The sequence below is a fragment of the Sorghum bicolor genome, chromosome 3, assembly GCF_000003195.3.
Source record: "Sorghum bicolor cultivar BTx623 chromosome 3, Sorghum_bicolor_NCBIv3, whole genome shotgun sequence".
NCBI classification, from domain to species: domain Eukaryota; kingdom Viridiplantae; phylum Streptophyta; class Magnoliopsida; order Poales; family Poaceae; genus Sorghum; species Sorghum bicolor.
Genome location: NC_012872.2, coordinates 68,006,430 through 68,028,120, shown reverse-complemented (window position 1 = coordinate 68,028,120; position 21,691 = coordinate 68,006,430). Strand labels below are relative to the sequence as shown.

Below are 21,691 nucleotides of genomic sequence, written 5' to 3'. Positions count from 1 at the left end.
AGCTGGACGTGGTCCGCTCCATGGTCTGGTCCCCCCTGGGCTCGCGGCTCAAAGCTATGCCATTTGACTGATCGGAACTGCTGCATAGGCATACATAGAGTGTGGCATTGTTTAGTTCACCCTGAAAAGCAAAAAGTTTTCAAGATTTTCCGTCACATCGAATCTTGTGGCACATGCATGAAACATTAAATATAAACAAAAACAAAAACTAATTACACAATTTAGCTGTAAATCACGAGACGAATTTTTTGATCCTAGTTAGTCCATGATTGGATAATATTTGTTACAAACAAACGAAAGTGCTACAGTACCGAAAATTTTTCACTTTTCGAAACTAAACAAGGCCTGTATTTGGTTGCAGCCCAGGTCTAGCCATGACTTTTTTAGTTCAAAATTTAGGTGTTTGGTTACCTGAACTGGGCTTGGAGCCAGGCTACGATGGTCCAGCCGTACTGCGATAACCAGGCCAGCTTCGAACGGCCAAATCGGCCATTCGAGTGGAGCTAGGCCGAAGCCAGCCCCTATCCGCCCCTCCCCATTCCCCTCCGCCTCTGGCCGCAGGACAGCTTTCTCCACCTCCATGCTCCTCCGTCGCCGCCATGGCGCTCTCCAACCCTCTCCTCCCTCGCCCCCTCCCCTTTTCCCTCCACCTCCTCCCCCGACGCGTTGCTGGAGATCCTCCGCCACTTCGTGCCCATCAAGGGGACGACGGCTTCGAGGCCGCATTCCGGGAGTTCGAGGACGAGTACGAGGCCGCCCCGTGGGGCAAGTGTGCCGCCGAGATCCGCGACCCCGTCAAGGGCGTCGGCATCTGGCTCGACACCTTCCCTACCGCCGAGGCCGCCGCGCTCGCCTATGACCACGCCGCGCGCGACATCCACGGGCCCAGGGCCAAGCTCAACTTCCCCTCCGCCGCCAGAGCCCCAGCCAGTCGCCGCAAGCGCACCATCATCGACCTTGTCGACCAAGACAAACAAGAGCAGCGCGTGGCGGCGGCAGCAGCATTCTTCAAGCTCGAGGCCACCGAGAGGAGCTCTGGTTCTCGCGCACTCTCGGACTTCTTGTAGCATGGTGTGTCGGCGGTGTACGGCGACGAGGCTGCTCTAAAGACCGAGCCGGAGAGCACCGTGTTGTCGCACCGGTCAGATGCGCAGTTCGACGCGCTCCTCTTCGGCGACCAGTAGTTCGCCTTGTTCGACGCCGGCGCGTGCGAGTCACTGGACACCATGTTCAGCGCCGATGCCGTGTAGAGCCAAAGGACGCCGTTGTGGAGCTTCGATGACGACAACTGTCGCGTTGAGGACAACTTGTGGTTTTAAGCCTTCGGTTGTTGTTTCCTTGTATCTTTCGTGTGTTGCCAACCAAACACACAGATGGCACATGCAACCGTAGCTTCTCCTTTGGGCTCGGCGGCCAGAAAAGAATAAATGGAGATGGAGAGAGAGTTACTCGTAGCTCAGGGGTCGTTGTTGCGAGTTGAGTTTGTGTCGGAGACTCGGAGGTCGGCCGCGTTGGATCAAGGAATCACAGGAGAACAGCGGCCGTGTCGTCATTGTCACCTTCACAAATCAGAAGGGGAGGGGAGATCGATTACAAACAAGAATCTTCTCAGGTCGGCCAGGGGCCAGCTGGATACGACGTATGGGACGAACGGATCAACGCTCCTGTGAACAAATGTTTAGCTTAATTTTATTAGCCAAATCTGTCAGTCATTCAACATTATTTTTCTCTCATAATAAATCAGCCAACAATACTTTATGATATGACTTATCAGCTAAACAAACAAGACGCGCATCATGCACCTCAACCGTGACGCAAAACTGTTTGACCAAGATAGCTTCAGAGTTTGTCACAAAACGCTGTGTAGGTATTAGATAGGAGTCGCAAATTAATCACGCTTCATATTCTAAAACGGTTAACTGCATCGCATGCAATTTGCAAATTGCAATAGCTTTTTCTGCTCACTTTTCCACACGAAATCCACCGGCCCGCCCGTGGTTTTGCCACTCCTTTCGCTGCTGGTCAGGTACGATGCAGTTTTATATGCGGACTCTGGCATTTGCCTGTCAACTCGCAGCTAGGTGTTTTTCTCGACGAGTCGACGACACATTTCCGATCACATACGGGTACTGGTTTTGGGCCTGCTGTCGCAACACGATGAACATGTTCATTATGACGTGAGGAAAAAGCACTGCGGATGGGCCCAGCCAGCTTTGATTGCACATAAGTGAGTCATTATATCATTAGATAGATTAGATGCGGACTGCGCACTGACACAACCACACAATTAGGGGAACCACTCAGGCGTAGTCCAGCAGGCTCGCCCCCGACTTCCCCGAGCACCCTGCTGCCTGCCGCCGGGGGCCGGCACGTGGCCGGCCGGCGAACCCAACATGCATGTCACTGTCCAGTCCTTAATTGTGAAGTGCATGGTATCGACCTGGTTACTCTTTCTTCTCGACTTGTTGCTGTCATGCATCTATATATATGTATGGCGCAATGCAATTTCAATAGCTAGGATCCTATGGCAAAACTTCAGGCGATGATCGAGGCCGGAGACTTAAATCCGGCTGTCAGTACCGGACAAAACTGGCCGGCGGTGCGCGGTCAGTCACATGGCATATTGCCATATGATTGATAAGCCGCGCGTCCGGACGTCCTTTAATCACGCGGCTCCTCCCTGTTTCGATCTCGTGGATCGGATGCGCCATGCTAATAAGACGAGAGGAATTAACACGGGCGTGAATGCGTGATGGAGCGCTCATGTGGCGGAACAGTGTCTGGACATGGCGTTCTCCGGTAGACGACGCTGCTGCAGGGCGAGCTGCTGCCATTTCTTTATCGGGCTTCATGCCCGGCGCTGTGCAGTGCAGGGTACGTAGAACGGCTCGGCAGCTCTTTTCGGCAACGGGACCGGGCGACTCGGGGACAGTTGCGCACTTGCACTACACTGCTGGCCGCTGGGATCTCATCTCATCGTAGCTATACACTGGCTAGTACAGTACTACTCCTGTCTCAGTGTTCATCAGCTTGTTATATAGCCCCAGCCTACTACCAGAGTGACCACCGGAATTCCGAACTCTGCTACCATGCATGTACTGGTACGGTAGCCTACATGGCATTTTTTGTCCATCGGGCCGGGCATCTCTAATGACACTTACGGAGTAGTTTTCTGTAGGTATACGATGGAAACGATGCTTCGGCAGATTCCCTTCCTGATGCATCTTTGGGTTTGTTTGGCACAGCTCAACTTCACTAGTAAAGCTGTTTTTTTAGAAAATAGCTTCATGAGTGACTTTTTAGATGAAGCTGAGCTGTTTTGGAAAAGTGTTTGGCAAAATAGCTTCACCAACTACTTCATGCATAGTTGAGAGACAGAAATGAGAGAGAAGCTACAATAAGCTACTTTTTTCTAGCTTCATCCAACTTATATCTTTGTGAGAGGAGAGAAAAAACAGCTTCACCCATGAAGCTGTTTTGGAAATAAGTGTTTGGCAAAAAAAAAACAGCTCACAACACCTCATGAAGCTGTTGTGAGCTGTACCAAACAGGCCCTTTGTTTCCCCTTCGGCTTCTACATGGGCCCACAGGACTTCTGGACATGTCCTTCTGTTTTTTGTCTTAACAATCCAAAACAAATGCACAAGGATCTCCAAAAATCATGTAACTTTCTAATTTGATACTAAAAAAATCAAACACGACCAATTTTGCTTAGATCTTGCATCATAATTTTTGTAATTTTGAAATTAAAATTATTTCTATAACATGATATTTGAGTTTTGTGTTAAGTTGTTTGGCCCTAAAATGGCCTCAACAAATCTGGAAAAATCATCTCAACTTATGGCTTGACAGTAAATACTTTGTCATGTAATTTCTCAATATATAAGGTGAAATCCAAAGTTTTTTTGTGAACAAAACCCAAAGTCTTTTTTTTAAAAAAAATAACATGCTCAAAATTAGCTGGCATACACTAAATTTAATGACAAAGTTCCATAACAAAGCAAGTATGCTAGAAAAATAAATCTGGAAAAAATCATCTCTTTTTTACTATTTACTTGAAAATTACATAATAATTTTTGGTGGTCCCAAAGTTTTCATTTTGGACGACAAAAAATATGTTGGGAAATAAAGAGAAATAGATCTAAATGGCCACCAGGATTCCAGGAAGTCGACGAGTCCTTTTAGTAGTTTTAGAGCCGAGAAGTCCTCCACCAAGAAGAGCGATAGCTAATGTGGATTGGAGTCCTGCAATTAGAAGGAGGTTCCTCCAAAAAAAACAAGGCAATTAGAAGGCCGATAACTCCTACAATTAATTACAAAATTTACTATTGTCAAGTCGGTAGTCCAAGGGCCGACAGGACGTCCTTCTGTTTTGTCTTATAATCCAAAACAAGTGAATAAGGATCTCAAAAAAATTGTGTAGTTTTCTAAATTGATATTGAAAAATCAAAGAAGATCAATTTTGCTTACATCTAGCATCATAGTGTTTGTAATTTCCAAATTTAAACTGTTATATTTGAGTTTTGTGTTAAGTTGTTTGGCCCAAAAATGGCGTCCAAAATTCAGGAAACAAAATCATCAACTTATGGTTTCAAAGTTCATACTTTGTCATATAATTTCTCAATATATAAGCTCAGGTGAAATCCAAAGTTTTTTTTAACACAGCACATGCTCAAATTAGTTGTCATATGCTAAACTTAATGACAAAGCTACATAACAAAGCAAGTATGCTAGAAAACTAAATGAAAAAATATTGATTTTTTTAACCATGACTTCAAATGAATTTCTTGGAAGCCATGTTACAGACAAACGACTTAATCAGATAGTGGAAGAATTTTAATTTCAAAATTAGAAAATCTATGGAGCCATGTACAAACAAAATGGAACATGCTTCATTTTTACTATTTACTTGAAAATTACATGATTTGGAAGTCACAAAGTTTTCCATTTTGGATTGACGAAAAAAAATTGTTGGGAAATAAAGGGAAACAAATCTAAACGGCAACCAGGAGCGGTAATTTTATGTTTTTTGCTAGAGCCGACAAGCTCCTCAACCAGAGCGATAGACATGTGAAATGGAGTCTGTTTATTGGAAATTAGAAGGCCGAAAACTCGTCTATAATTTCTAAAATTTACTATATATCTAGTTTTCTATAGTATACAAAAAAACATGTTTTAGGCCCGTTACCCATGTAATAGTATGTAGAATGAAATAGAGGGAACGAAGTTGCCCGTGATGCTCCTGACCACGTATTCTTGCAGAAGACATTTGTGTACTGTTCATGGATAGAGGCTTCTCAAAGGGGGGAAAATTATGGATAGAGTATGTATGTAGACTTAGAGCAATGGAGGTCGAGACTCTCTAGTTCACTGTCCATCACTCGAGAACGTGTTCCGTCAGCCAGAGCGTACAGCAGGGACGTATCATGAACGCCATGCGTGGTAGAGGACAAACACGAGACGACGTAGCGATCAGACGACTAGAGATTTTCAGACATCATTGGTCGCCATCGTCCATCTGGTCACCAATAGTCTAACGCACCCATCAATGGTGGTCTTTTCGCTAGCTTTCATTTTCGGTGTTCGATTCTCCACCTGCTTTACTGCAGCATTTGTCATGCGGTGTTTTGGTGCTTCCTTAATTATAATTATATGGATGTGTGCTCTTATATGCACCGTGACGGGGTGTCGCGTCATTTTCAAAAGGTATTATTGTCTTCCAGGAGAGTGCGTATATGCCAAGGTGTTTAATTCGTGACACTGTACTGACATAGCCAGCCGTCCCCAGAGCAGTTCACACCGTCTGTGAGCGCAGCGCAGGCGCAGCGGCAACAAACAAACAACCGTTTGGTTATCTAGTAATCGACTACAAGCAGATCGAGTTTGACGTACGTCAGGCAGAAATATAACACGTACGTAATAATGACTTGGCCAAGCCCGATCATGCATGCTTCCGCTTACGCTGATGCTGACATCATATTATCAACAATAAAGGATTAGAAAGAAACCTAACCAGCTGATACGTGAAATCTAGGCAACTGTCAAGCGCTTGTTCGTGGCAACAACAAGAGGATAAAAACGAGAGGTAATCTAATCATGAGACGAACTGATCTGGCAACTACTAGTATATATCAGGGCAGTAAGACCTGGTTGTTGGGTCCGTAATGGCGTAGTAGGGCTCACCACGAAAACGAAAGCGACCCGGCCGGCCGGCCACGGAATCATTGGGCTGGCTTATGGAAAGATCGGCGCGAGAAAATTAAGGCTTTGTTTAGATCTAAAAAGCTTTTGGATTTTGATACTGTAGTATTTTTATTTTTATTTAACAAACATTGTTTTATTATGGAGTAACTAGACTTCAAAGATTTATCTCGCGATTTACAAGTAAACAGTGTAATTAGATTTTGATTTTATCTATATTTAATGATCCATACATGTGCTGTCAGATTCGATATGACGCAGAATCTTACAAAATTTTTGATTTTTTTTGAACTAAACAAGACCTAAAACTCGTCAGAGGCCACGGAATCATTGAGCTGAGGCGCATGCCCTGTCCGTCCCTTGGTGCTGCGCTACAGTGCTAGCGGGGGGGGGGGGGGGAATGCTACGTGGGCGATGGGAGCAGCCACGCGGGCATGCGCCTCCTTGTTGGATGGACGCCATGTGGGCCTACATGTCATCGCACGGCAGTTGTGAGTAACATTTGGACTCTGACGAGTTCTAGATCGGCAGATGGCTTGGCTCTACATGGTCTCAGCTCCTTCGTCCTCATCTCAATCTTACTCTGATGCCCGCTATCGCCTATACCAATGTATCCGCAGCCTCAGCCATGGAGAAGCGGCATCGTTCATGGACAAGGAGACCAAGCCAGACGATACGGCTACGCACCTCGCAACGCTATGGCCTTGCTCCTCCTCACCTCCCTCTGCTGGCCCCGCACGTCAACACCAGACCTCCTCCTTGGCTGCCGCAGGAGCTCGCTGGCTCCAAGCTACTCCCCGTCAGTGCCTTATTTAGATCCAAAAACTTTTTGGATTTTAACACTGTAACATTTTCGTTTTTATTTGACAAACATTGTCTAATCATGGAGTAATTAGGCTTAAAAGATTCATCTCATGATTTACATTTAAACTGTGTAATTGGTTAGCTTTTTTATCTATATTTAATGTTTCATACACCGTAAAATTCAATGTCATGAAAAATCTTATAAAGTTTTGAGTTTTTTGGTACATCTAAACAAGATCTAAACCTGGCCGCAGGGTAGAGCGGGGGGCTTGTCGGGCTCGAGCAAGAGCAACATCCATAGAGTTTTTTTTTAAAAAAAAAAATCTTCGATGGAGGATTGCGACGGAAACGAAGGAGCTGAGCCGATGTGGAGCCAAGCCATGTGCTGATTTGAAGCCCGTCGGAGCATTGTTCACAGCTGCCGTGTGATGGCGTCTAGACCCACGTGGCATCCATCGGACGCGGGGGCGCACGCCCGTGCTGCTGCTCCCATCGTCCACGCAATTTCTTTTCCGCCGGTGGAGGGGAGAAGACAACAGAAAGCGACGTCGCGAGCGACAGAAGAGTAGTCCGGGTTCTAGATGGGCGTGTGTTGTTGTTGTTGTTGTTGTGTTCCTGCAAGTGGCTGGCGACGTGTACGTGTACGTGTACGTATTCTTTTGGCCCACCGCGCTGACTGATCTACAGTATATAGTATATACTTGCACCATGCATACTGCTGGAAGGCGTGGGATACAGACATACAGTGGTGGTGGTCCATTCGGACTGTCGAGCTACGCATCTGAATTGTAGCGTGTAGCCACTCTGTCTGCTTCCTGTCTCTTTTTTTTGTCACGTGTTGATTACTGTATAGATTTATAATTAATCCGGCCGGCTGCCGCTTTGCATGAGCTCTTCACATCATGGCTTTGTTTAGTTCTAAAATTTTTTACAAAAACAGGAATAGTAGAATTTTTGTTTGTATTTGACAAATATTATCCGATTATAGATTAACTAAACTTAAAAAATTCATCTCGTAAATTATAGATAAATTATATAATTAAATATTTTTAATCTATATTTAGTCCTCCATGCATATGTCGTAAGATTTGATATGATGAAAAATCTAAAAAATTTTGTAAAATATTTTGAAAACTAAACAAGGCCCAGGTCTACCGTCTACCACGGCGGGGTCTCAATGTGCCCTGATCCCTCGTTTCGCTACCACCACGTGCCGCCGCTTTTTCTCCGAAGAGCGGCGAGGTTTTGGCTTTCTCTCGACGTGCCGCGCGCGCGCGAACATCGATCCTTATCCATCCATGTCGCAGCTATGGCGTCGCTCGCTCGAGCTACTAGTACTAGTGGTGCGCAACGAACTGGCCACGCCCACATGATTGCGGCGCCGCGCCGGCGAGCGCAACGAACTGGCCATGCCGCTACGAGCTCTCAATTGCGGCGCCGCCGCGCCGGCGCCGTACGTAGGCCGTAGCCATGCATCAGGCATCCGCCGGACTCGATCATATCGCCGCACGTAGGCCGTTTGCTGTGTCATATGCTTATCATCACAACGTAACATCACACGCTATAAGATAGCACAAAGGGATAATGGACGCGTACGTGAGAACGGTGAGATCGAATTTGGTGGTCGGCCATGCATGCATGGGCACTATCGTATCGGTTCCGAACCGATCGAGATGGATGTTGAACCGGCCAAGTCATGCAGAAACGTTTTTACTCCTCCAAACAAACGTTAAAGTTGCGTCCGGTCCAAAACATCTGGCCTTTAATTTGGTCCCGAGAGGTGATAGCCATGTTCCAACCAGATCCCATCATTGAACGTGCTTGTTGCCGGCTGCCGCTCGCCAGATGTTGTCGGGGCCAGTGGGAAAGCTGGTGAGTGAAAAAATGCCAAATGAGTTTTTGAAAAGAGTGTAGAAGAGTTTTATGAAGATAAAACTATCTCTACTTTTATAAAACTCTTATCATCTCTCTTCATTAATAAAGTGTTACATCAGTATATTTAACATGTATGAAATTTTAATGAAACTTTATTGATTATTTTGTGGCAGCTGGCGCGATACGAGCAATACCACACGACGTAAAATTAATTAATGGGTTAACTATTGGCTGTCATGCCGGTGAACAGGCGGTGTGCGATGCAGATGTTCTGTTTATTATATAGCGGACTTGGAGGCGCGCGATGGTACCCAGTAGCGACCTTACAGTACACACAGATCTAAGGCTGATGTTATTTGTGCCATTGTACTCCTTTGCGACAATTATTTCAAAGATGATGGGTACAAATAATCTTTGTCTCACATGGTCGCAACTGACAGCAACCTATCTATAGGCGTATGCATGTGATCTATACTCATCTTACAAAGACATTACTAGGGATGATGATTAAATGGCAATGGACAAAAGTTACAGAGTACGTACAGTGGACCCGTTGCATATACTGTAATACTGTTATAAGCAGATGCAGCGGAGTCATAAGCTTCTACCCGACTTTGTTATAAGTTTAGCCAGGTTTATAAAAAAATACTAACAGTAACAACACTTATATGTCTCTAAACAATTTTATTATAAAAATATATTCAATGATTCATCTAATAATGTCAATTATGTATCATAATTATTACTGTTTTTCTTATATATGGCCAAATTTTTAAAATGTTTCACTTCTAAAAAACAAAGAACGACATTTTTTGTGGGACAGAGCGAGTATGTTCTAAACTATAGGCCATTTTTGTTTTGTTATAAGACAAAATTTGGATAAATTCTAACCAAGCTTATAACAATATACATTGACATTTGTAACAAAAATTTTATTGAATCCATAGGAATTTTTGTCAGTAATTGTGTATATGGTTTAGGATAAAACACTAGTGTGGCCATAATTCAAAATTGAAAGTACTTTTACTATTTACAGCCACTATTATCAGCAGTGACAATGGCACTATAATAAGTAAACTCTGACAGTGATGATTCGTAGCAACCGCAATTCCATTTTGTAATAGTTGTTCAATTTGTGCTTATTACTTTAGAAGGCATAAGTATTACTCATGATTTAATACATTTGAACTAAGACAAAAAAATCTCTGCACATGCATGGTGTTTAGATCAACTATAGTATACCTTTGTCTGCGGCTTGCTCGACACATAGTTATGGTAGGTAGCATGTGGTGACAGTCGTGTCTTTCCTCTGTATTCCATCATATTCGAGCAAATTATTAAATCGTAGAGTTCTTTGCATCAATAGTTTGACACCCTTCTCATCCCTTGTTTGTTGTTTGTCGAGGCTATCCTCTCATGCTAGGTGTGCGCTTACTAGTATCTAGGTGTGCTTAGTTATATAGGAGTAGCTTCTATATGGTTGTTTAGACTAAAGTAGTAGAATCGCTCGTGGCTCCACCTCCACTTATCTCATTGTCCTCCCAACTAGGTTGTCTACCTACTTTTTTTAGACTCTAATGTGTTTGTTGATCAATACCCTCATTATTTATCGACTTACCCTTGATAGACTTTGGTACATTAATTATAATATCATTAAGTTACATATTCATTAATATTCTTAGGCATGCTCCCATGAGGATACACAAATATGGTACTTTGGAATACTCCTGAATGAAATGCTATGACGATATTCTTTGCGTTTGCAAAATTATTACTTGAGTATAAGAAATACAAGTAGATGTAGCAATTCCATGGAGTAATTATAGGGACATTTACTCCTGGACATAACAAGCACAACAATCTATTTGCTGGTCTTGGTATTTATTTTTGTTCCTATCATGCTTTAGAAACCAAACCGGCCAGAGGGAGTAGCTATATATAAGGTGAGTCAGAATTCCTCTTGGATGCTTAGATGGCTTAGATTGGACACATCATGCTCCCCATAAACGCTCCACACTATGCTCAAGAGACATAACTCTCTCCCCTTTATAATCCCTACCATAAACTTGCTGCTTTTATCCCTAAAAGCTTTAACTTCTAGAGTTGTTTTAAGTTAAACTTTTAAAATTTTGATTGAATTTCTATAAAAAACGTTAAGATTTACAGTACCAAATTAATATCATTAAATTTATCATAAAATATATTTTCATAACATACTCATTTTATGTAATAGACATTGATGCTTTTTTTATAAAGTTGGTCAAACTTTAAAAAATTTGACTGATACGGATTCTAGAAGTTGAAGCTTTTAGAAATAAAGGGAGTAAGCTCTTGATGATGCTCAACACGGACACTCTCACACTATACATAAGGTCTGTTGTGTAAATAACCAACATGAACCATTGAGCCTATGAATGCTAAGTTTTCACGTCCTATGAATAATGAAATATGAATATGCTAGGACGTCATTCAGATCCACGTGCGATGCTAAATTTACTGTTTAGTTGATTAAGGATCGAGTCAAGCCTAATTAAATACAGCAAAAATAGCTAACTCATTATTGTTATTTTCACGAGCATCTCATAGTACATGGTCCCGTCGTAACATATATAGACACATTTGCTATGAGCTGGAATCTGCGATCGATTCCTCTTGGCAGTACGCGGACGATCGTTTTATATAGAGTATATAGTGCGCCGGTACTCCATATGGGAAACTTTTCATAAGTGCAGTTTATATAGAAAGAAGTAAAATAGCCCACGTGTTGCTACGAAGTAGCCTATATTAGCTTTGTCCGTACGAGTTTTCGGAGTGCAATTAGAGACACTATTAAGTGGCCACGTCAGTTCTTATCAGGCTAGTACTACGTCAACTTACCTGCCACGTCCTCCTCAGCATCTTCCTTTAATTTTGCGCCGCATCGCTGCTGTGTCGTCGACGCTGAAGCTACACACATGCCGCCGCGAGGTGTCCATCCAGCTGCAGTGCCATCGACGTTGAAGCATCGACGCCGCGCACTGCACAACACAACAGTGCACCGCCGCACGGGCCGTCCGATCCGCAACCGTAAGAGGCGTCGCGCGCGCGCGCTCAACTGCATCAGCACGGGCAAACTGCTCGTGGAAACAGCCGCGCGTACTGTACCCGTGGCCCGTGGGCATCGCGCAGTAACCCCGCGCGCGCAGCGATCCGCGGAGGAACAGTAAACGCATCTACATGTAGAGTACCCCGTGCCGTAGCTGCACACTTTGCATAGTTGCATGGCGCGCGGGTCCTCCGGCCCCTGGCGGAATCCGGCTGGACCAACGCGATGAATTGCTAGCCATACGGCGCTGGCGTGCCGGGCATTGACTCATCGGCCCCCAGTGCTGCTGTTTCATCCTCGTGGCTGCATTGAAATCGGCACGTGCTCACCGCGCAGCAGTGAAACACCCGGAGACTGACTCTCTCTCTCACCTCGGGCGCAGTGGCACTGCAGCTCGCCTCGCCGGTGACGCTGACGGCCCTCCTACGCGTTGCACAGAGATCGCACATTCGCACTGTGACCAGAGTGCAGTCACTCACCGGCCAGTAATAAACTGATTAATGCCCGGTGACCAGAGACCGCGGGACCATTGGTGGTCACGGCCGGACTGGACGGCCCCAAATTTAGTCTTGGTCGGATAAAAGCGGCCAGTGGTGGTTAAAATGGCCCCCAGTCACATTTATGCATTGCCAGTGCCTGGGATGGGGCTTCAGGATTCTGGCATGCAATTTTCACTGATGGAGCACGTGCCCTCGCCGACTAACAAGGCTCCAACACGACACATGGAGGGACACAGAGGAGTGGAGGAAACGAACATGTTACATGCCCGAGACCAAGAGGCTCGTAAAAAGCAACGGGGAGGTCAAACCAGCAACACTACGAAGTACAGCACAAATTCCTCGCAATCTTGCGCGCGCACCACCCATCATCAAGTTTATACCCCATCCTTAACACGAGACGTCCGTCCCCGTGCTGCCTGGTATAAAACGGCCTCCTCCGGGGATGCCACGACACTCACCCGCACCCGCACACGCACCCGCACCCGCACCCGCACCCGCGTATGAAAGCGCGCGCCCGCGACCATAGCAGCAGATACTAGCACCACGCGCGCAGGCACAGCGCGAGGATACCACGAGCTCATGGTCATGGCTGCCGAGACCGGGGCGGCGGCGTTACGTGACGCCGCGAGTGCCCTGGCGTCCTCGATGCAGCCGCAGGTGGCCGCCGTCTTCTTCGTGTCCGCCGCGTGCACGGTGGCGCTGGCCGCCCTGCTGGCCGTGCTGCGCATGCGGCCGCCGTGGTGGTGCGCGTGCCCCGTGTGCGAGGCCTACCTCACGGCGTCGTGGGCCGCCGACTTCGACAACCTCTGCGACTGGTACGCGCACCTGCTGCGCACCTCGCCGGCGCAGACCGTCCACGTCCACGTCCTCCGGAACGTGCTCACCGCCAACCCGGCCACCGTCGACCACATGCTGCGCGCCCGTTTCGACAACTACCCCAAGGGCGCCCCGTTCTCGGCCATCCTCGCCGACTTCCTCGGCCGCGGGATCTTTAACGTCGACGGGGACGCCTGGCTGTTCCAGCGCAAGCTTGCCGCGGCCGAGCTCGCGTCCCCGGCGCTGCGCGCCTTCGCGGTGCGCGTCGTGGCCTCCGAGCTGCGGAGCCGGCTCATCCCCCTGCTCCACTCTGCCTCCCGTGAGCGTGAGGGTGAAGAAGGCAGGGTCCTGGACCTGCAGGACGTGTTCCGTCGCTTCGCCTTCGACTGCATCTGCAAGATCTCCTTCGGTCTCGACCCCGGCTGCCTGGAGCTGTCGATGCCGGTGTCGTCGTTCGAGCGTGCCTTCGACATGGCCTCCACGCTCTCTGCCAGGCGCGCCACCGTGCCCATGCACATCATCTGGAAGCTGAAGCGCCTGCTCAACTTCGGGGACGAGAGGAGGCTCCGGGACGCGGTACACCTCGTGGACACGCTCGCCGCGGAGGTGATCCGGCAGCGTCGCAAGCTCGGGGGCGCCGCCTCGGGGGGCAGCGACCTCCTGTCGCGCTTCATGGGCTCCATCAACGACGACAAGTACCTCCGCGACATCGTCGTGAGCTTCATGCTCGCCGGCCGCGACACCGTCGCCTCGGCGCTGACCGCCTTCTTCCTGCTCCTCTCCGATCACCCGGAGGTGGCGGCCGCCATCCGGGACGAGGCTACCCGCGTCGCCGGCGACGACGTCCGGCTCACGGCCTCCACCTTCAACAAGCTCAAGGGCATGCACTACGTGCACGCCGCGCTGTCCGAGAGCATGCGGCTGTTCCCGCCGGTGCAGTTCGACTCCAAGTTCGCGGCCGGCGACGACACGCTCCCGGACGGCACGGCCGTAGCGAAGGGCACACGGGTCACCTACCACGCCTACGCCATGGGCCGCATGGAGTCCGTGTGGGGCCCCGACTGCGGCGAGTTCCGGCCCGAGCGGTGGCTCCAGAACGGGCGCTTCGTCCCCGAGAACCCGTACCGGTACCCCGTGTTCCAGGCCGGCGCGCGCGTGTGCATCGGCAAGGAGCTGGCGCTGATGGAGATGAAGGCCGTCATCGTCGCCGTGGTCCGGAGCTTCGACATCGAGGCCACCGACCGGAGCTCCCGCCGGCCCAAGTTCGCGCCGGGGCTGACCGCCACGTTCGCGGGCGGGCTGCCGGTGCGAGTGCGCCGGCGAGCACGTGTGAGCGGGCACAACCCGCCAATCTAATGAACGGAATAATTAAAAAAAACTGTTGGTGTCATCACGATTCGTCCTTGCTCGACTTTTGCCTGTCACATTTCCCGTTTCATATTCAAACGGAATATTGGTGGTGGATTTATATATAATCACGCGCCCGTAATCTAGTTGCTGTCGATTGTGGGTGGTGGAGCTATGACTCCGTGGCCACTCCGCCCGGCCGGTGAGTGCGCCGGCACTTGGCAGCACGGAGCGGACGATGCTGTGGACGACCCACTGCACGTCCCCACCCCGTCGTCGTCGTCGTCTCCACTTGAGCTGCTACTACTATACTAGAATGGCAAATAGATTCCTAGAACTGAACGGAATCGGTCAAATCAGGCGCCTGCTCTAGCGGGAATCGGATTTGGATCAGATAAGGAGGGGACGTCACCGGCTGAAACTTGCACGCTCCACCTGCCGTCGATCTCCTTTTTTCTCAATCAGAGAGAGATCAGAAGATTGTTACATGCAGAAATGGAAACATGGAACTGATGCCGCTTCTGAAAAAAAAAAGGTGAGAGGAGGAAATTTCTAGTAAAAGAAATGCCGCGGTGGACGGAGAGATTCTTCGGTGTTGGAGTTGGAGTTGGAGTGCGGTCGTCGTCGTGGCCCGACAGACACCCAAGGGAAAACGGCTCTGACGAGTGGGAAAAGAGTCGGAAATGCTCCACGTGTTTGGTGCAGAAATCGGGGCCGTGTGGTACGCGAATGGGCAGGGCAGTGTGTTTGTTGCAAACATGCATGTACGGCGGCGTAAACATATGCCGATTCTTGGTGGTCGGAGGTGGGAGGTGGGAGACGGAAATTAAAGGAACCACCGCACATGTTCCTGTGGGGGCGCGCGGGCACCGCAAGCGTTATAGATCTTCCCCGGCACGCCATGGTCCTGACGCGGTGTTGTTCTTGTTCCCTGCGTATGGTATGGAGTATGGACCCTCTCGCCCATCCAAACCTGTGGAGTACCAGTACCGGTACCGGTACCAGTACCACGAGCAATGGCAGGGCGCACGTTTTGTCTAGAAGATGCCGCAACGAGGAATAATCAGCAGGAAAGTGTTAGGTCCAGAAAAGAAAGGTGAAGTGGGTTTTAGAGTTTTTATGGTTGTACGGGAACTCGTTTTCTCCGTGTGCAAAGGGTGAGCTTCGCTATGCTTTTCTTCGAGACCACAAAAACTGAACAACATGTGTCATTCAGGCTGCATATATGGCTTTTAAACTATGTATTTTTTGTTTGAAAACATGTGAGTTGTTATACACATTTGTATTCAGATATACTTCTTGCTAACTTTCACGGATTTGAAGGATTTTAAGATTGTATTTCAGAAAAACAGTCAGTGGTCAAAGATACACATCGAAGATCATGTAAAATCAAAATGTGAACAAGAGAAAAATAGAGGAGAGGCTCTCAAGACCGCTATGTAGCAGATGAAAATTACATGCATAGACAAGAGATAGATAGATATATGGGCTAAGTTGGATCATAAAAGGTTCCTAAACGGTGCTTATTAATAATTACTACCCTAATGTACTTTGCAAGCAACTTCTCCTTAAAGACCCACAACACTTGTTTTATACATTTAGTTTTGGTAAGGGCTCCAAGGTGGGGGTAAGCAATATGTCGCACCCAACAACTCCCTCTAGCCCTTCTTACAAGAGAGCAACGTCAAGAGCTAGACTAAGTTTTAACTTCGATTCTCTATACTCCAAAGGCTTATTATAACTTTTCTTACGTGAAAAAATATAAGAAAACTACCGTATACCGAATTTAGAGAGTGGTGTAGCCTCTCCACTAGTGGAGAGCAAGAAGAGTGGTTTTTGGAGCGCAGAAGAGATGGAAAATGATTTAGAGTCTATTAGACTCTATTTTTTTTTATAAATCTCTTGGAGATGTTCTAAACTCCACATGGTTTTCTTCATTTCCTTACCATCTGCCAAATTATAGCTTTGGCAGCTACGCTGCAATTAGGTAAATATGTACCATGCGGTTTATCCATAGTATTAAGTGTCAAATATAATTTTTTGCATGAGAAACAAAAACTTTGTCCTCGACTGAAACGACCTAGATTTTTCCAAAAAGGAAAAAAATCCACAGATTCGAATTATAATGTGATAATTCAAAAATTGAACCATCCCATTATCATATATCAGCTGTTATCATAGTCATACATCGTTAGAAACAAAATTACAACACATTTACTTTACAACTCTTGGTCAACAAGCCTATTACATCGTCTTTCTAGCGGAAACACACACGGGTCTTTATCAGAGTCGATGTAGCGCGTTAGCGGTGAAGGCTCCTCCTTCACGGGCAATCATCAGAGTCGGCGTAGTTTATCAGCGGGCATAGCCTTCATCTCCAAACCAAACTTGAGCGCAGGAACGAGACCACCTAATCCTTCTATTCTCTGTAGTTATCATCATAGACCACGTTCAACACCTGCTAAACAATTTTCAGTACGATTTGTACTGGCCACTGGCTCCCACCCTATGCTTTTGCGTAAGCTTTGTGGTAAGTGGAATGCAAAGGGTAGATCAAGAGGTCTACATATATGGTTGTAGTTTTTCCTATGCAAGTTCATCAATATTTAATAATAATAATTCATCAGGTTTTATTCCATCTCATCCACACATCCATCCATCTCATCACACACATCTCTCCACACTCTCACTCTCTAGGCGGCAAGTACGACTCCCGCTCGTGCCTTGCCTCAACGGCCAACGCCGGATCCAACACAAACCCAGGGGAAGGTAGAAAGGACTCCTCTCACTAGTCAAGTGAAGCGGAAACATAGGAAAGGTCCATAGCCGTAAACGGCATATGTATCGATCGATCAACCAGAAACTCTGCAGAGGTTTGCACTAACCACAAGATCACCATCATCGGTGGTGCGCCCCACCTAGGCTGATGCTGGGCTGCCTTCCAACTAAGTACGATGCCACCCTACCACTCAGAACTGGGACCATACCGGAGTACCACCGGTACGCTGAGACTGTGAGGCGTAGTACCGGGCCCCCAAAGGTCACTACGCTGTCTTAGGAGGGTGTGGGTCCTCATGCCCGTACCTCCCTACACTGTCTACCAACAACCTAGTAGTAGTGGCACCGCCTTAACTGGTCGTACATCCGTCTCCTCCCCATAAGAGCGAGTGGGGTGCAAGGCTTCCTACGAACCGGTTCTCAGAACATCTCAGTCCTTAGGGTGACCGAACAGGACATCTTCACGAGGGGCCAGCCGATGCTCCGCTCGACGAGACATCCGGCTACCCCGTGCTAAACAGCACCTCCCATCCCGGTGCTTCGTCCCACGAAGACACTCCACTCCGGGACCTCTCCCTGTCACATGTACCCGCCACAGGTATCTCTCATGGAGAACGCCCAGGTAGCGTCCCCCGGCAAGACTTGTCCCAAGACTCGTCGTAGATCCTGCTCGGTCGACTCGACCCTCACCACACACCCAAGACACACGCCAAGATCTCCCCAAATCCATTATCTATTTCTTATCCAGTTATCGGCACCACGTGCCTTATCCACTCACATCCAATCCCCCACAATGCATCACATCACAGATATAATGCGTAGTAGGAGCAGTAGCAAGTAGTATGCAAGCATCTAACCTATCAGCGGGTGTGCGAGGGTTATAGGTTGCAACAAGGCAATGGCTCACAAGCATTTCTACCATGCAACCTATCTCAGTTCATTTGCATAAAAGTAAAGCACTAGCATCTACATTATTGCATGTCTAATAGGATTCTACGAGGTTGGGTGGGACGTGGCACCTGTCGAGTGACATTTCCAAGATCCTTAGTTCACTTGTAGTTGTACTCATCCAAGGTCTTTCTTCCATCTGCATGTCCTTCCTTCAACGGGTTCTGATCCGATCAACGCTAACCTCGAAGCAACTACCTCGTAAGCGACAAACAAGGCGAAACAATCAGACCACTAGACCTAGATAGACTGCGAAAAGAGGCGACAGAACACTTAAGAACAACTACACTAAGAGAGCACCGAAAGGATAACGACTTAGCCCTCTCGGCGGATATCCGATCCCTAGGCTAAAAGAAGTGAGAATGGTTGTTCACTAAGTACAAGTCAGAGTCTTAGCCTAGCCGGCACTTCCCGGGTCAACTGAGTCAACCTGTACGGCTTTAATAAATGGCTTAGACTCTAACCCATTCTAAGCAAACACCATGGCTTACGGTCTTCCGATCCAAGTGTCATAGAGATCGACAGGAATTGAAAAGACTATGAGCAGGAGAAGTTCCGGTCTCTCTCAATCCATACGCTATTGTAGTTGGCGAGAGCCAAGAGAGGGTGGAACAAAGAGAGAAGAAAATAGGAAGTGGTCTACTTCTTCCCATCCACTCGCCATGGTAAGAGACGAGGAATTAGAAAGAGTGACGCACAAAGAACTCGAGTGCTCAAGCTGCTTGTAGGGTACCACAACCTAGGTGCACTAAATGCACTAAGACATCACTAAGGTTCTTAGCGGTGCGGTTGTCACCACGAGAACCAAAGAAATGCTACGGTTGATTAAGTGCAAGCATACAAGAGTTTAAGCACAAAGAACCAAAAAGGCAGGAAAGAGATACGAGATTCATCTTCGTGTGACCCACTCGCCATAGCAACAGCGGAAATCATAGAAATGGAATCAAAACACCATCCAAGCAAAAGGGGCACAATCCACGTCTTACTGGATCGACGGGAGTTGAGAACAAGAGAGAAGAGGAATGGAATCCATACCCCTTTCAACCAACCCGCCATGGAACAAACGACAGTTGGATAAAAGAGATACGACCCCACGATCCAAACCTACTCGTAGGGCACCATGACTGTGCGACTAAATCGGCACGAGGCTATTCCTAAGGCCCGTAGTGATGCGGTTGTCACCACTAGGTCCGAGGGAATGCTCTAGTCAGGATGGTACAAGCATACGAGGTGGTTAGGATAAACACCCGAGAAATGGGGTAAAGCCCGATGGTCATGGCAAGGTGGACTTGCGGCCATGAGCTTCACCTAATGAGTTGGCCTCCGACAATTCCACGAAGGTTGTCCCCCTATTTCGTATCCCACTAGACTAAGTCACTTAGGTCTCGAGTGTGCGGGTAAGAACTGCGTTGATAAAGACATCGAGTCCACGAGGACCACGTCTGCGGGACAAGAACAAGAGCTAACGACCGTAGCACGACGGAGTCAACTAAACACAGGGAATGAGTTACGCTCGTCATCGCGATCATGGCGGGACGAACCCACGATCGAAATGGTCGAACACACTACCTTTTCCCTAACCGGCTCGAAGGCTCGGTCCTCAGGCAACGACAAACACATAAAGAATCACGACTCGACCAAAGACAACGCAAGGGACACGATGACAACTCGGAGTAGCACATTTCCATAGCACGAGAGATAGATAGAGATAGATAAATAAATAGACCGGCACGAAGGCACGGCACAGGCATGGATATAATAGAGACAGATCATGTATTAAACGAGATCGGAGATGTATGATCATGAACAAATGATAGATAACGAAATGATGTATGAACAAATATGATTTAATATAGAGTTCCAACGTCGACTAGGGTTTACGGGGGGGTTTCGACCTTGCCGAACACGAAGAAGGGCGTAGGTCAGCTGCAAGTCTTCTGCTTGGCTGGCTGTGGCTCGCTGCGGCTCGGCTGGAGGCAGCAGGCAGCGAGAAGGCATCACTTCCTCGGCCAAAACACAACGGGACCAAAACTTCCCTGCAACAGTGGATGAATCGCGGCACGAAGGCCGGTCTCAGTCGGGAACGTGACAGAAGGGGATAACTTCAGTCTTTGCGAGGCTCACCGGCGACAGAGGGAACGACTCTGGCGAGGACGGGGTCGGGTCGGTGATGAACGGCGCGAGGACGAGGTAGCAGGGTGACCGTGGTCACCGCGTCCAACGTCACACGGCCAGGGTGACGACGTCGCGGCCCCAAGGAAGCACGACATCGGCGGGGACGCAGCAAGGCCATGGCCTTGGGCTTGGGGTGAGGCAGAGCACGGCATCGCCGAGGTGCTGCTCGGTGCAGCTCGCGACGTCGTAGGGTGGCGCAGAACCGCGTCGCCGTCGGGCAGCACGACGTCGCGGGGTCGGGGCTCGGCGCGGCTAGGGCGCGGAGGCGGCTCACAGGCTCCGGGGGCGAGCCGAGGTGCGGGCGAGGTTGGGGTCGAGGCACTTGGCACGGCGGGTGGCTCTGGTGCGGCGGTGGCGTCCGCGTGGCCGTCTGCGGTCGCGAGTCCGCGCGACGTCGCGGTCGCGGAGGACGCCGGGGCCTCGGTCGCCGATGGTGGCGCTGCTCCTGGCCTGGAGCAGGGGCGCGTCGAGCACGGAGAGGAGCTCGACGTCGGGCTCCTAGGCGAGGTCGCGGTCGAAGCTCGGTGTCGGCGTCACGGCGGACGGCTCCGGTGCGGCGAGCCGAGGTGGAGCAGAGGAGGGTGGCGGCGCCATGGGGAATAGGGCGAGGGCAGCGGCGGCTCTGGAAGCTTTAAAGGGGGCGCGGCTAGGGTTCCCGGGTAGGGCGACCATCTCCGGCGTCCGTGCCCGCGTTGGGACACGTGGCACGCATCGGCACGAACGCCAAGGTAGAGGGGCAGGCGTGGGCGCGGCATCAGGCGGCGGCGGCGGGTGCTCTCCAGGGCTGGGGCGCACGCGGGTGCCTGTCCACCCCAGGGTGGCGGCGGCGTCTGGGAGTGGGGTTGGGAGCAGCTGCTCCCTAGGGTTGGGGCGCAGGGGGCTCTTGGGCCGCGGCCTGGGCCTTGGCGCGCGCAAGTTGGGCCGGGGGGGTGAGCAGCCGAGCTGGGCCATGGGTGGAGGGAGACGAGGCGGGCCGACCTGGTGCGCGGGATGGGCTGGGGCAGGGAGCTGGCTGGGCTGGAGGAAGAGAAAAGAATGGATAGAAGAAGAGAGATTCGGCCCAAGGGAAAAGAAAGGGGTTCTCCATTTTTGATTAAACACAAAGGAAGGAAAACAAAAGGAGATCGGATAAAATCCGATGGAGTTTGAGACGTACTCCAAC

At 48.9% G+C, this 21,691-nt stretch overlaps 2 protein-coding genes and 1 pseudogene across 2 annotated transcripts; 2 read left to right on the top strand and 1 right to left on the bottom strand.

Annotated features, from left to right (window-relative positions):
• LOC8058942 lies at positions 311–1,692 on the top strand (annotated as a pseudogene).
• On the top strand, positions 12,762–14,756 carry LOC8058941 (cytochrome P450 94C1). The gene has a single exon (XM_002458752.2). The coding sequence runs from the start codon at positions 13,045–13,047 to the stop codon at positions 14,635–14,637; it is 1,593 nt and encodes a 530-aa protein (XP_002458797.2). The 5' UTR covers positions 12,762–13,044; the 3' UTR covers positions 14,638–14,756.
• LOC110433760 (vegetative cell wall protein gp1-like) lies at positions 21,028–21,480 on the bottom strand. Its single transcript, XM_021456330.1, has one exon. The coding sequence runs from the start codon at positions 21,478–21,480 to the stop codon at positions 21,028–21,030; it is 453 nt and encodes a 150-aa protein (XP_021312005.1).